Source organism: Culex quinquefasciatus, chromosome 2 (assembly GCF_015732765.1).
Source record: "Culex quinquefasciatus strain JHB chromosome 2, VPISU_Cqui_1.0_pri_paternal, whole genome shotgun sequence".
NCBI classification, from domain to species: domain Eukaryota; kingdom Metazoa; phylum Arthropoda; class Insecta; order Diptera; family Culicidae; genus Culex; species Culex quinquefasciatus.
Genome location: NC_051862.1, coordinates 26,016,336 through 26,028,196, shown reverse-complemented (window position 1 = coordinate 26,028,196; position 11,861 = coordinate 26,016,336). Strand labels below are relative to the sequence as shown.

At 40.2% G+C, this 11,861-nt stretch overlaps 2 protein-coding genes across 2 annotated transcripts; both read left to right on the top strand.

The window, feature by feature from the left end:
* The first annotated feature begins 1,312 nt into the window (after positions 1-1,312).
* On the top strand, positions 1,313-3,764 carry LOC6031702. The gene is made up of 2 exons (XM_001842380.2): positions 1,313-1,966; positions 2,030-3,764. The coding sequence occupies exons 1-2, from the start codon at positions 1,688-1,690 to the stop codon at positions 3,161-3,163; spliced, it is 1,413 nt and encodes a 470-aa protein (XP_001842432.2). The 5' UTR covers positions 1,313-1,687; the 3' UTR covers positions 3,164-3,764.
* Positions 3,765-7,193: 3,429 nt separating this feature from the next.
* Positions 7,194-8,419, top strand: LOC6031703 (LRR receptor-like serine/threonine-protein kinase ERECTA). The gene is made up of 2 exons (XM_001842381.2): positions 7,194-7,312; positions 7,377-8,419. Exons 1-2 carry the CDS (start codon positions 7,287-7,289, stop codon positions 8,296-8,298), a joined length of 948 nt encoding a protein of 315 aa, XP_001842433.2. The 5' UTR covers positions 7,194-7,286; the 3' UTR covers positions 8,299-8,419.
* Positions 8,420-11,861: the final 3,442 nt, after the last annotated feature.

The window sequence follows — 11,861 nt, the reverse complement described above, 5'->3', positions numbered from 1 at the left end:
AATGCAATGGCGCACTACAAATGCTAATAAATGACAAGAAGAGTGCTAGGCGTCATCTAACCTAAGGCACTCTCCAGGATCCCTTCGAAAGATTGGCTGCGCTAGGGTCTGATTAGATTAGATTAGATTAATTTGAGTTGCTCAATTTGTTTTCTAGCTGTGAAATTCAACCATAAGCTATGATGTCACAAAAACAGAGTAACAAAAATATAGACGATATCACTGCCGTTCTACGCATAACAGGGTGATCACTCAAATTCCATTTTCAAATTCCCGACTTTTTTCCAGACTTTTCCAGAATGCTCAAATAATAGGCATTTGTTATCTAAATAATGATTTCAAACAAAAAACTTTCTATAAAAAAGTCAATATTAACTACCGAAAAAAAATTCTCAATGAATTTAAAAAAATCCAAATATAGGCCTTTTTTGTAATTACAGAAATTAAACAACAAATAAAAAACTTCAAAAATTGAATTTCATTATTATGATTCAGAGTAGAAACACAAACAATTAGTCTTTGAAAAAATAATCGAAAGCTCAACAATACTTAAAACTTCCATGTTATTTTTTAAATTGGCAAACGTATAGTTTTTGATACTTCGTTTCAACTGTTTCAACTCGATCCTATTTTTTTAAAACTTCATCATCATTTTAAATCAAAGAATGATTCAAACATAATTGCTGTTTTTATTCATTTAAAGGATTTAGAAAAATGTCAATTAATTCATAACAAAATGTTTTTTCCACTCTTCGACCCTCCCTCAACAACCGCCGCATAGGGTCGTCAACGCCCAAGCCACTAGTTCCACTACTCGCCAACAGGCCCTCCCGCGACGGTGGCGCCACCCCGCTCCATTGCCGTTCAAGAGCCAAACGACATGCGACACCTAGTGTTGAGTAGCAGAACAGAGCGAAGAATGTCGATTGAAATTTCCGCCCTTTGAGGTTATGTATGCGAATTCTGATTTGTTAAATTCCAGCGTTGAAAACAACTTTTGAGCAAAAATTCGAGCTGATACTTTGTTAACTTTTGATGCTCTATCATTTTAAACAATATTATTTTTTCAAAATATTTTTTTTTCAAAATTTTTTTATTGCTTTAATTTATAGAGTGCAAAGAGTTAACAATCGTACTACTTGAATTTTTTCTCAAAAGTTGTTCTATGAGCTGTAAATTCAATTTTAAGTTTGCATTCCTATGTAACCGAACAGCGAAAATTTGAATCGTCATTCTTCGATGCTTTGCGCCATCTGTCGGAATGTTTGAGCTTTTGATCGCGAATATCCCATTTTCTGACAGCTCAGGTGGTTTGACAGACAGACTGAAGGTGTGCATCATAATACTCGATTGCTGTTATGCAGTCAGTCCTCGTCTCGAGTGCATAGTTTGGAATGTCAACATAATAGGAGCTGCCTGGCCTGGCCTGCCTGGTGTTGTAGAGTGTGTGTTGTATCGCTCGTTGCATTAGCGTTTTCGTGTGATTTTGTAACAGCTCGTCGTCGTCGTCGTCGTCGCCTACTTGTGAAGCGTAGCTTAGCTACGTGTGCGTAATTTTCTAGTAGCGTAGTGTTTCCGTGTGTAACTAGCCAGTCAGCGCGCACGCAAGTGGTGCGTTCAATTTAGGCCAAGAATTGGCCACTCGAGTGCTGGGGTGAGGGGCTTTGTCGCATGACCCGACCGAACCATGCCCGGAGGAGGATCCCGAGAGCAGTTGGAGGCTGCTGCCGCGGCGTACCTGGGCCGGGGCCACTTTTATCTGCAGCAGAATGGTGGCTGCGGCGGCGGAGATGATGATGACGACGACGACGAGGGCACGGGTTCGATCATTCCCGATCGCACCGGGAAGCACTCGTTCTGCCGACTGTGTCTGACCCATTCCGACCGGTTGAGCGCGCTGTTTCCGGTGAATGCCAAGCCGGATCGGGTGCTGCTGGCGCAGATATTGGACTGCGTTGAGGTTCAGGTAGGTGGTTTTGGGGAAGGTGTTTTATTGAGGGTTGTTGTATAACTTTTGGGGTTCTTGCAGATCACCCTTCCGGATGACATCAAGGCGTTGATTTGCACGGAGTGCGTTCAGCAGATTTACGCGTTCGCCAGCTTTAAGGAGCTCTGCAAGAGTAACGATCAGTTGCTCAAGAGTCAAACATTCGCACACGAATCCGACGAAGAGGACGATGAACCGGTGGAGGTCCATCCGGAGATTACACCTGAAGTTACCATGACGATCCCGCAGCAGCAGCAGGAGAAGATAGTGTCCCTTCCGGACGCCACCCTGCTGGAGAAGTTGTTCGAGCAGGGCGTACAGGTTGAGGCGATCGGTGATCATCAACCGACGACGGCCGCCTCTTCCGTGCAACTGAGCGATGCCGACGAGCGGGAAGCGGAGCGCAAGGCCAAGAACGCAGCTCGTATGCGTCGTTGGAGACTGCGTCAACGCCAGAAGCAGGAACAACAGCATGTTGTTGTAAAGCCGGAACCGGAGACGATCGTCCCGCTTGCGATTCCCGTCCCAGATCCGGTTCAGCTGGAGCAGGAGGAAGCCCTGCGGATGCAGCAGGCCAAGGAGATGTTTGCCCTGCTAGCGCAGCAGCAACTCCGACAGGTCGAGGCCGAGATCCGCCGACTCAAGGCCGGTGCCATGATTCAAGAGCAAATCCAGGACTTTGTCGTCAAGCAGGAACCTCAACCGGAACCGATCGAGGAAGAAGGTGGCGAATCAAGCCGCCAAACGTCTCCCAGCTCCGAGCAGCACATGGCTGCTGTCCGGCGATCCCGCGCTGAGTACATGCGCAAGTGGCGCGCCAAGCGCAGCCAGTCCCAGCAACAGACGCCGACGTCCGCTCCGACGACTCCGGTCGCCGTGTCCTCCTCGTTCGGCTTTGTCGGCCGCCCTCCGGTCCTGTCGCCAGCCCCCGGCGAAACCGAAAAGATCGTCATCCAGCGGCACAACCGGGCCGAGTACATGCGCCGCTGGCGCCGGGAACGCCTCAAGCAGGAACTCAGCCCGTCCGAGTTTGACGACTGGTGCACCAAGAGCGAACAGCGCCGCCGGTTCCGCGAGTGGCAAGTTATGCGCGAGAGTGCCTCCTCGGCCGGCGACGAAACCATGGATTGTGGCGAGCTGGACACATCCTCCTCCTTCCGGGTGGCACAAAGTTGACCGATTCACGCCGCCCCCAACCGCTTCATCCTCTCTTTTAGGCTGTCTACCACACACCGAACACAGTATTTAGACGTTCTAGTGTTTTATGTTTTTATTTCGCCTCGCTCTAACTCTGATTTTTTAAACACCGTTCCATACGTAACTCGAGATTATTCGTTTTTTCCGTGCCCCTCGCACGCAGTATTCGCAATAAATGACAAACTTTACATTGTAGGTTTAGGCGCTATCGCATTCTCTGCCTAGTAGATATAATAAGCCCAACCAATCACACACAAACACAAGCAACTACTTTTAATTGTTAAGCCGAAAAAAACAGTGAAACTCCAGTGACTCAAATGTCGACAACACTCACTACTTTTGTATGCAAACACAAGCTACTCAAAACGGAAACTAACTAAGGAAGAACACCAAGCATAAACCTGCATAAACCGCCTGTAAGGACTCAACGCAACAACAACAAACAAACTCACTCAAAATCATCGCCGATTTTTGATGATGATGCAAGAAACAATAAATAACTCAACTGCTTATTACCTCGTGAAATATATACTAACAATAATTTGATTAAGATGCGAACAATAAATAGTATACACATAAACTGTTAGAAACTATCTTCAAGTAAGAGAAATGCCTAAGATAAGATATCGGTGCAGCGGTAGCGAAAGCAAGTCATAGAGGGTGAAGGAAAGCCTCAAGCAATTGGTCCCTCTCTTTTGTGTTGCTCTTCGTAAAGCCCTTTTCTTGGGAAGAGCGTACTTGCCCTCGTTTTGAAATAGTTACTTTTTGCGTCAACCATGGCCATGATCAACGACGACCAACTTTTTCAAAACTTTTTTTTCGTAAAATCGCGATAACTCGTGATGTTTATAAGCAAACCCCTTATGCTTACATATCAAAATTTTTGTAATCGTCTGCTCTACAACTTTGTAGAACATTGTTACACTCTAAAAAATAACCCTGCAAAGTTAGAAAAAACACGAAATTTTAAAATGAAAAATTTTGTTCTAAATGAAAAAATGACCCTTCTGGGTCAATGTAGGTTCGAAAAGTACATAAAATTTCCCATAAAATGAAGTGTCCCAAAAAAAAAATACAGTTGAGTAACGGAAAATGGCAGTTTAAAAAAAATAGTGTTTTTCGATGAAAATACGTTTTTTTCGGAATTGTGAGTACCGTAAACTGGGGTCTATCGGGACACATGGGGCGAATTGGGACAGCAGTTTTAACCATGTTGGAGCACAGTATTTTGATTTTTTTTTGTTGGTTTCCGTTAGAACAGACTCAGGCCAACAAAATGTGTACATCCATTTAAAAATTTAAAAGCTTTGATAAGTACTCTGAAAACTGCTGTCCCTATTCAGACTGTAGTCCCGATTACCCCAAATTACGGTACACCATCAATTCGGGCGTCGAATTGTACATAAAAGTCCCTTTGACAACAAATTTCTATCTCATCACCGTTTCAGGCTGCAAATTATTGAAAAAAACGTTACATAATCCACCTTTAGATGGTTGGTGCCTTCCTCTCATTTATAGAGTGATTCCAACCCGCCTAAAGTGTCCACATGGTTTACGGATCTCCCCTAACGTGATCGCAGCACCTAAGAAGTCCTAATAAAAAAAAAAGTGATGAGTAAAAAAACAGACTACCTACAGACTTTTTGTCAAGATTATACAGACACGGCCTTTGAGGAAAATGGCATCCCTCTACACGACTTTTTCGTGGCGACCAGACACGACTATTTGAGGTTATGTGAATTCAGACCATTTTTAAACTGCTTGTAACTTAAGATAGGTAAGTCAGATCTTGAAAATTCTTACTCCACCTAAAAGGTCTTCTCATATGCTTTCTAAAAATATATAACATGTGAGGGTTTCATGAAAAAAACACCCTTTTTACCATAACTTTAATTTAATATGAAACAGTTTTTTTTAACATAACTTTTTAAATAAATGATAAAACTGCATGAATTTAAATAGCAACTTAGGGGATGTTAAGACGGATCGATTAAAACCATTCCGGCCAAAATCGGTTGAGCCTGTGACGAGATATTCCAGTGACATTGATTTGGTACACATGTCTACATACAGCCAAACACACAGACATTTGCTCAGCTCGTGATTAGGTGATAGGTACAAATGAAGGTAGGTCTAGGAGGTCTAATTAAAAAGTTCATTTTCTGAGTGATTTTATAGCCTTTCCTCAGTAAGGTGAGGAAGGCAAAACCTTTTTTTTTCTTTTTTCACATGCTCAAAAATTGAAGGGGTCGTACCGCCCCTCCGTCACGAGATATCAAAAAATGGACCTTGGATTCGTGATAAGGGACAAAAGTTACCCCTTAGGACAAAGTTTCACGCAAATCGAAAAGGGGTCGGGGCAACTTTTCCCGATTTCGTGTGAATTGGTAGAGAATTACCCAGTTATAATTTCCGTCAATACATCGATATTTTCAAAACTAATGATTGGAAAGCAACTGGACGCGTGTAAAATCCTTTTTTTAATACTTTTTTCATCCAAATGTTGAAACCTAGGCTTGTAATTTAAATTTTTATATTTTTTTTATTTTTTTAAAGCAAAACAAAAACGAAAACGCCATGGGATTCCTATTTGTTTGATATGTATACATGAAGGTGGGTCTTCGAGCTTTTATTAAAAAGTTCATTTTAAGAGCAGGATTATAGCCTTACCTCAATGAGGAAGGCAAAATGGAATAAAAATTGTTTTTTTTGTCATTCCGGCGTGAAACAATTACTTTTCCTATTATTCTCGAACGACGAAATGTTGAGTAGGCCATTTCGTCGTTCGAGAATAAGCATGTTAAAATTAATACCCTTCAATAAGAGTGCTGAAAAGTTCTAAAAACTAAAAATAGATTGTTGTGCAATTTTTTCGATTGAAGCCCATCTTCAAAACAACCATAGAGTTATCTAAGCCCGATCTCACGCACACTAGCTTACCATTTGTTTTTGTTTTTTTAACCCAAAAATCCATCGTGTACGTACACGCAATACATGCGCACGTAGATAGCTCTATACGCAACGAATGCATTTTTTAATATTTCGTCACCGCCATCTTGGATTAAACCATTTTAAATCACTTTATCGTAGTTTAGGGGTCATACCTTAAGCTCGAAAACCAAAAATTAGACAACGAAAAAAATGTTCGGATAATCGAGTCTAGACTGTATTTGAAGATACAATTGTTTATATTTCAGATGTATCCAATATACAATTTAGATAAATTTCCCCAACTTTAAATAAACATTATGTTTAGGGATAGTTACATTTTGAAATGTTGTGAAATTCCGATGGACGGTTTCGCAACAAGATTTTTATGCGTAAAAAAAAAATCGTCAATGCTTAGATATTTTTAAACTATTTTTTGCAAAGTATGCATTTTACATAAGTCCAATGTAAAATGCATTTTAAAACACTTTTACCAATGAAATGTTAATACAACGGCTTGTTTATTTGTTTATTTTTGCCAATAATCTGTGATCCGTTCCAAGAATCCTTTCTGCGGTGAACACAATGCATTAGGGCTGGCCGCTTTAATTTGTGTAATACAATTTCGGATGTTCTCGGACGTACTGCAATTATTAAAATTTACAAGAAAAGTGCTTTCCAGCAACGTTCATAAAACACTCATTCTGTTAAATTGTATGGAGACTTCAATTGAAAAATCTAATGATTCAAAATGACAAGCAAACATGACAAATAAAGCTAAGAAAAGTCTATTTGAAATGCCGCATAGTGGAAGATGGCTAAAATTGAGATTTTGTGTACTCCCACGACAAACAAGTCCCCATGTGCAATTGCAAATTACGAAGCTCGTGCTGGACACGAAGTCAGATCATATCCTTTGTCATCCATTTCTAACCCGTCTGTACCTAATCCGTTCAACAATAACCACAATGTTAGAGACACCAAGATTCGCGTCAGAATTGTGTAACCTCCCCTCATAGCCTCATTGTCCTCTCATTGAGATATGCAGCACAGAGAGAGAGAGAGAGAGAGAGAGATCTTGAACTAGATTCACCTTTAGCCTTGAATTGGCACTGATCGAGGCTTGGCCAGTAGAGCGCGCCCAAGATCAGTTCCAGTTCGCCATCCCGTCGAGATGCATCGCTTCAATCGTTGGATCTTGTGAGTTTTACGAGCATTGTTCTAAGAATGGTAACTGACTAATCTCAAACTGTTGCTTCGATAGTTTCTTGGTTCCGTTTCTGGTGGGATTCGTGCAAGTATCGCCCAAGAACATCACCTGCTGGGAGTTGCCGTGCAAGCAGAATCGATACCACTTTGATTGCTGCATCCGGCAGCTCGAGATCGACGACGGAACAACCATCGAGCAGGCCAACTTCCGCAAACAGCAGTACATCCTGCTGGAGGACAGCAACATCTACACGGCATCACCGCAGCTGTTCCACCTGATGATCGACGCCAAGATGTTGGAGATTTCCGGCGGATTCGTACCGTGGGTCCATCTACCACCCTCGGTAACCGTACTCATCATCTACGACAGCCAAACCAAGCAGATCTTCGTCGACCCGGAGGAGCGAAAGTATCGACTGATATGGCTGGAAGTTCGGAACATTACCATGAAGGAGATCCCCCCCAACCTGAACCAACTGCGCGACCTCGAGCACATCGGCCTCGTCCAATCCGGGCTGGAGTTTCTCGTAATGGACCAGTTCGACGGACTCAACAAGCTGGAAGAGCTCAACCTGTCCGGCAACAACATCGCCCGAATCTACGTCAACTTCCCGATGCGACTGCCCTCGCTCAGGACGCTCCAACTCAACGACAACAAGCTGTCCGCCATCGACCTGAGCTACTGGCACATGCCCGAGCTGACGACGTTCGATCTGTCCTCGAACCGGCTCCGGTACATGCTGCACTACAACAGCAACCAGTTCGAGAAGCTGTGCGCCATCCGGGCCGAGCGGAACCGCTGGAACTGCAAGTGGCTGGAGGAGTTTCTGCACGCGTGCTTCCACTTCCGGGGGTACGGAGTCAGTGAGCGGCAGTTTGAGTGTGATGAGGATGAAGAGTGGCAGGCGAACTGCTGCTACGGGAACGAAACGGATGTCGGCTATACGGAGTATCTGCAGGAGATGGCGCACATTTAGGGTGGTAGCCGACTTTAGGATAGTGTGTTGACGTTTCGATTCTTAAAATTTTCAAGTGTTCATTTTGGAAGTGTAAAATTTTGTGTGTAAGAATAAATCATAGTAAACATTCTAGGGAGAACGCAGTCATCACATATACATGACGAAATCCAGCCTGCAAGCCGCTAAGAGGACCTTTAAAAAAAACTCGAGAAATTATTGTCAGTAAGAATAATTTCAGTACATCCGAGAACACCCGAAATATCTCTTATAATTTGAAGCGGCCAGCCCCCTACTGTGTTGTGTTTACCGCAGAGAGAATTCTGAGAACGGATCATATTTCACAGAATCTACAGGGGAGGAGGGATGCGTGAACATACCGTACAAAACGCTCCGGAGCAATTCTCTAAGATTTCGGTCATTCGATTTTTTTTTTTGTATTTTTTAATCCTGCTGAAACTTTTTTTTTGCATCATTAGTTTTTCCATATAATTTTCCATACAAATTTTGCAGCTGTCCATACAAAAATGATGTAGGAAAATTCAAAAATCTGTATCTTTTGAAGGAATTTTTTGATCGATTTGGTGTCTTCGGCAAAGTTGTAGGTATGGATATGGACTACACTGAAAAAAAATGATCTACAGTAAAAAAAAATTTGGTGATTTTTATTTAACTTTTTGTCACTAAAACTTGATTTGCAAAAAACACAATTTTTATTTTATTTATTTTTTTGATATGTTTTAGGGGACATAAAATGCCAACTTTTCAGAAATTTCCAGGTTGTGCAAAAAATCTTTGACCGAGTTATGAATTTTCGAATCAACACTAACTTTTTCAAAAAATCGAAATATTGGTCGCAAACATTTTTCATCTTCATTTTTCGATGTAAAATCACATTTGCAATCAAAAAGTACTTTAGTGAAATTTTCATAAAGCCGGAACTATAGGCAACTATAGGTCGTATCAACAAAGTTCAAAAAAGCAAAATACAGAGAATTTTCTCAGCTTTTCAAAAATATTTTTTCAAAAGTGGGCAAACATGTTTACTAATTTAAAAAAATTGAAAACTGCGATTAATTTTACATTTTTTTTTTCCTAAAAATGGCTATATCTTGAAAACGGTGCACTTTATGAAAATTTCACTAAAGTACTTTTTGATTGCAAATTCGATTTTACATTGAAAAATGAAGTTGAAACATTTTTGCGACCAATATTTCGATTTTTTGAAAAAAAATAGTGTTGATTCGAAAATTCATAACTCGGTCAAAGATTTTTTGCACAACCTGGAAATTTCTGAAAAGTTGGCATTTTATGTCCCCTAAAACATATAAAAAAATGAAAAAAAAATAAAATTTGTGTTTTTTTGCAAATCAAGTTTTAGAGACAAAAAGTTAAATTAAAAATCAACATTTTTTTTTACCGCGTATCATTTTTTTTCAGTGTAGTCCTTATCCATACCTACAACTTTGCCGAAGACACCAAATCGATCAAAAAATTCCTTCAAAAGATACAGATTTTTGAATTTTCATACATCATTTTTGTATGGACAGCTGCCAAATTTGTAAATGAATGGACAAACTAATGATGCAAAATGGCTTCTTTGGGCAAACCGAAGGCAACAAAAAAGTTTCAGCCGGATTAAAAAATACAAAAATTAAAGTTCAAAAAAAAAGATCGATTCCGTAGAGAACTGCTCTCCGGAGCAATTCTGAACGATTTCGCAAATGGACTTCTGGTTGTATTTTTTTTTCTTTTTTTTTTAATGGAGCCTCGATTAGATCCAAAAAAAGCCATTATGAATCACCATACAAATTTGGTGTCAGAATAGTGCTATGCAAATATTCGAAAATCTGTCTCTTGAAAAGAGATTTTTGATCGATTTGGTGTCTTGGCAAAGTTGTAGGTTATGGTAAGAACTTTTTCCGGAAAAGTAGGTACACGTAAAAACTATTTCCTGATTTTTTTTATTTGACTTTTTAGCGTTTAAAGTATAATTCTAGAGATTTATTTTTATTTTTATTTTTTTAATGGGTCTTATAAGCGTAAAAGAATGCATAATCAAAAAAATGCATTTTAGGAACTCAAGTTTTAGCAATAGGCAAGTAAAATAAAAACTTTAGGCATTTTCCGTGTACTTTTTTATCCTGCAAATTCTTTATCATAACCTGCAATTTTGCCGAAGCCCCGCCCCACCGATCAAAAGCCCATTTCTCAAGATACAGATTTTGGAATAAAAATTGCCCATTTTGTATGACCTGCCCGTAAAATAATATTGTGCCTAGTATTGATGAAGCAAATTGGGTTAACATCGAAAAATACAATGAAATGGAGATTTATCTTCCATATAGCTGAATATTTATATTAAATATCGTGGATTTAGATGATATATAGCTGCACTGAGGAAAAAGAATGTAAGATTTTCATAAGTCTACATCTTATGTGCTGCCTGATTTGAGTATCCACTAGCCTCTCGCGATTTTCATAGACAATCTTATGACCGTCACTATAAATTCATATGGTTATAACTAAACTTTACTTATGTATTTGGTCCACTGTTGATAGACTATGGACTTCATAAGAAATTCTTATGGAATTCATCTGTGATTTTTCAATGGTTTTCGCGTAAGATGCTAGTGTGAAATTTTTTGACATTTCAAGATGGTGAAAGGACGGATCGAGAAGACAATTTTGAAAGCTCGCGACTCCAAATCACCCCGTAATTCGTTCCGGTAACTACTTCACAAAGCTGCCGCCGCCGCTATGAGTTTCTGATCGGACGAATAAATTTTCTTATTTACCGCGACCTCCAAGACTCTGGTAAGTTCTGTGGCGGGTGTTTCGTGGGTTTTGGTTCGAAGTTGAATATTTTGTTTTGGTATTTTAGGTTACATCAATGACTGTTGATTTCGCCGGCGGTACTCCAGAAGGATCCGGAGAATAGCATCGGTGAGGACAGTTCCGAGCAGCGGTCGAAGGGGTTTAAGTTTGATTGACGGTCATGCCGAAGGTGTTGGCCATCCGACAGAACATGCTGAATCACCAGCACAAGACGATTAAACCGGAGGCAGCGGAAACCAACGGGACGACGAGCAGCGGAGGCACAGTGGAGCGACCACGAATAAGAACGGAGAAAACATCTCCTCGAAGCAAAAATTAAATCTGGAGTTTTTTTTGAAAAGGTCCAATAAACCAAATTTTTAGTTTTTGCATTTTGGGTGTTTTTTAAAACCCCTGACTCAAGGCGGTTTCAGAAACACCCAAAAAGCAAAAACTGGAAATTTGGTTTATTGGACCTTTTCAAAAAAAAACTCCAGAAATGAAGTTTTAGTTATTTTACGATAATTCAAAAATATACACGTTTACAATTTAAAAAAAACTTTTGTTTTCATTCAATTAAAAATAAGAAAAAATGGGTATAAAAAACAATGTATGTTAATATGATCTCCATGAGCATCGCCATATATTCTGTACACAATTCCATCTATGAGTGTCATAAGATAACTCAATGGAAATCTTAATTGACGGCTTTGTCAAATTTCCCCTCCAAGCCATAAGAAAATCTTATGACATCTGAATAAAATCCT

Bases quoted from the DNA above. Each gene is read 5' to 3' on its own strand.
- LOC6031702 (XM_001842380.2), top strand. From the start codon at position 1,688: ATGCCCGGAGGAGGATCCCGAGAGCAGTTGGAGGCTGCTGCCGCGGCG. The intron at 1,967-2,029 runs GTAGGTGGTTTT...GGGTTCTTGCAG, and splicing joins TGGACTGCGTTGAGGTTCAG to ATCACCCTTCCGGATGACAT.
- LOC6031703 (XM_001842381.2), top strand. From the start codon at position 7,287: ATGCATCGCTTCAATCGTTGGATCTT. The intron at 7,313-7,376 runs GTGAGTTTTACG...TTGCTTCGATAG, and splicing joins CGCTTCAATCGTTGGATCTT to TTTCTTGGTTCCGTTTCTGG.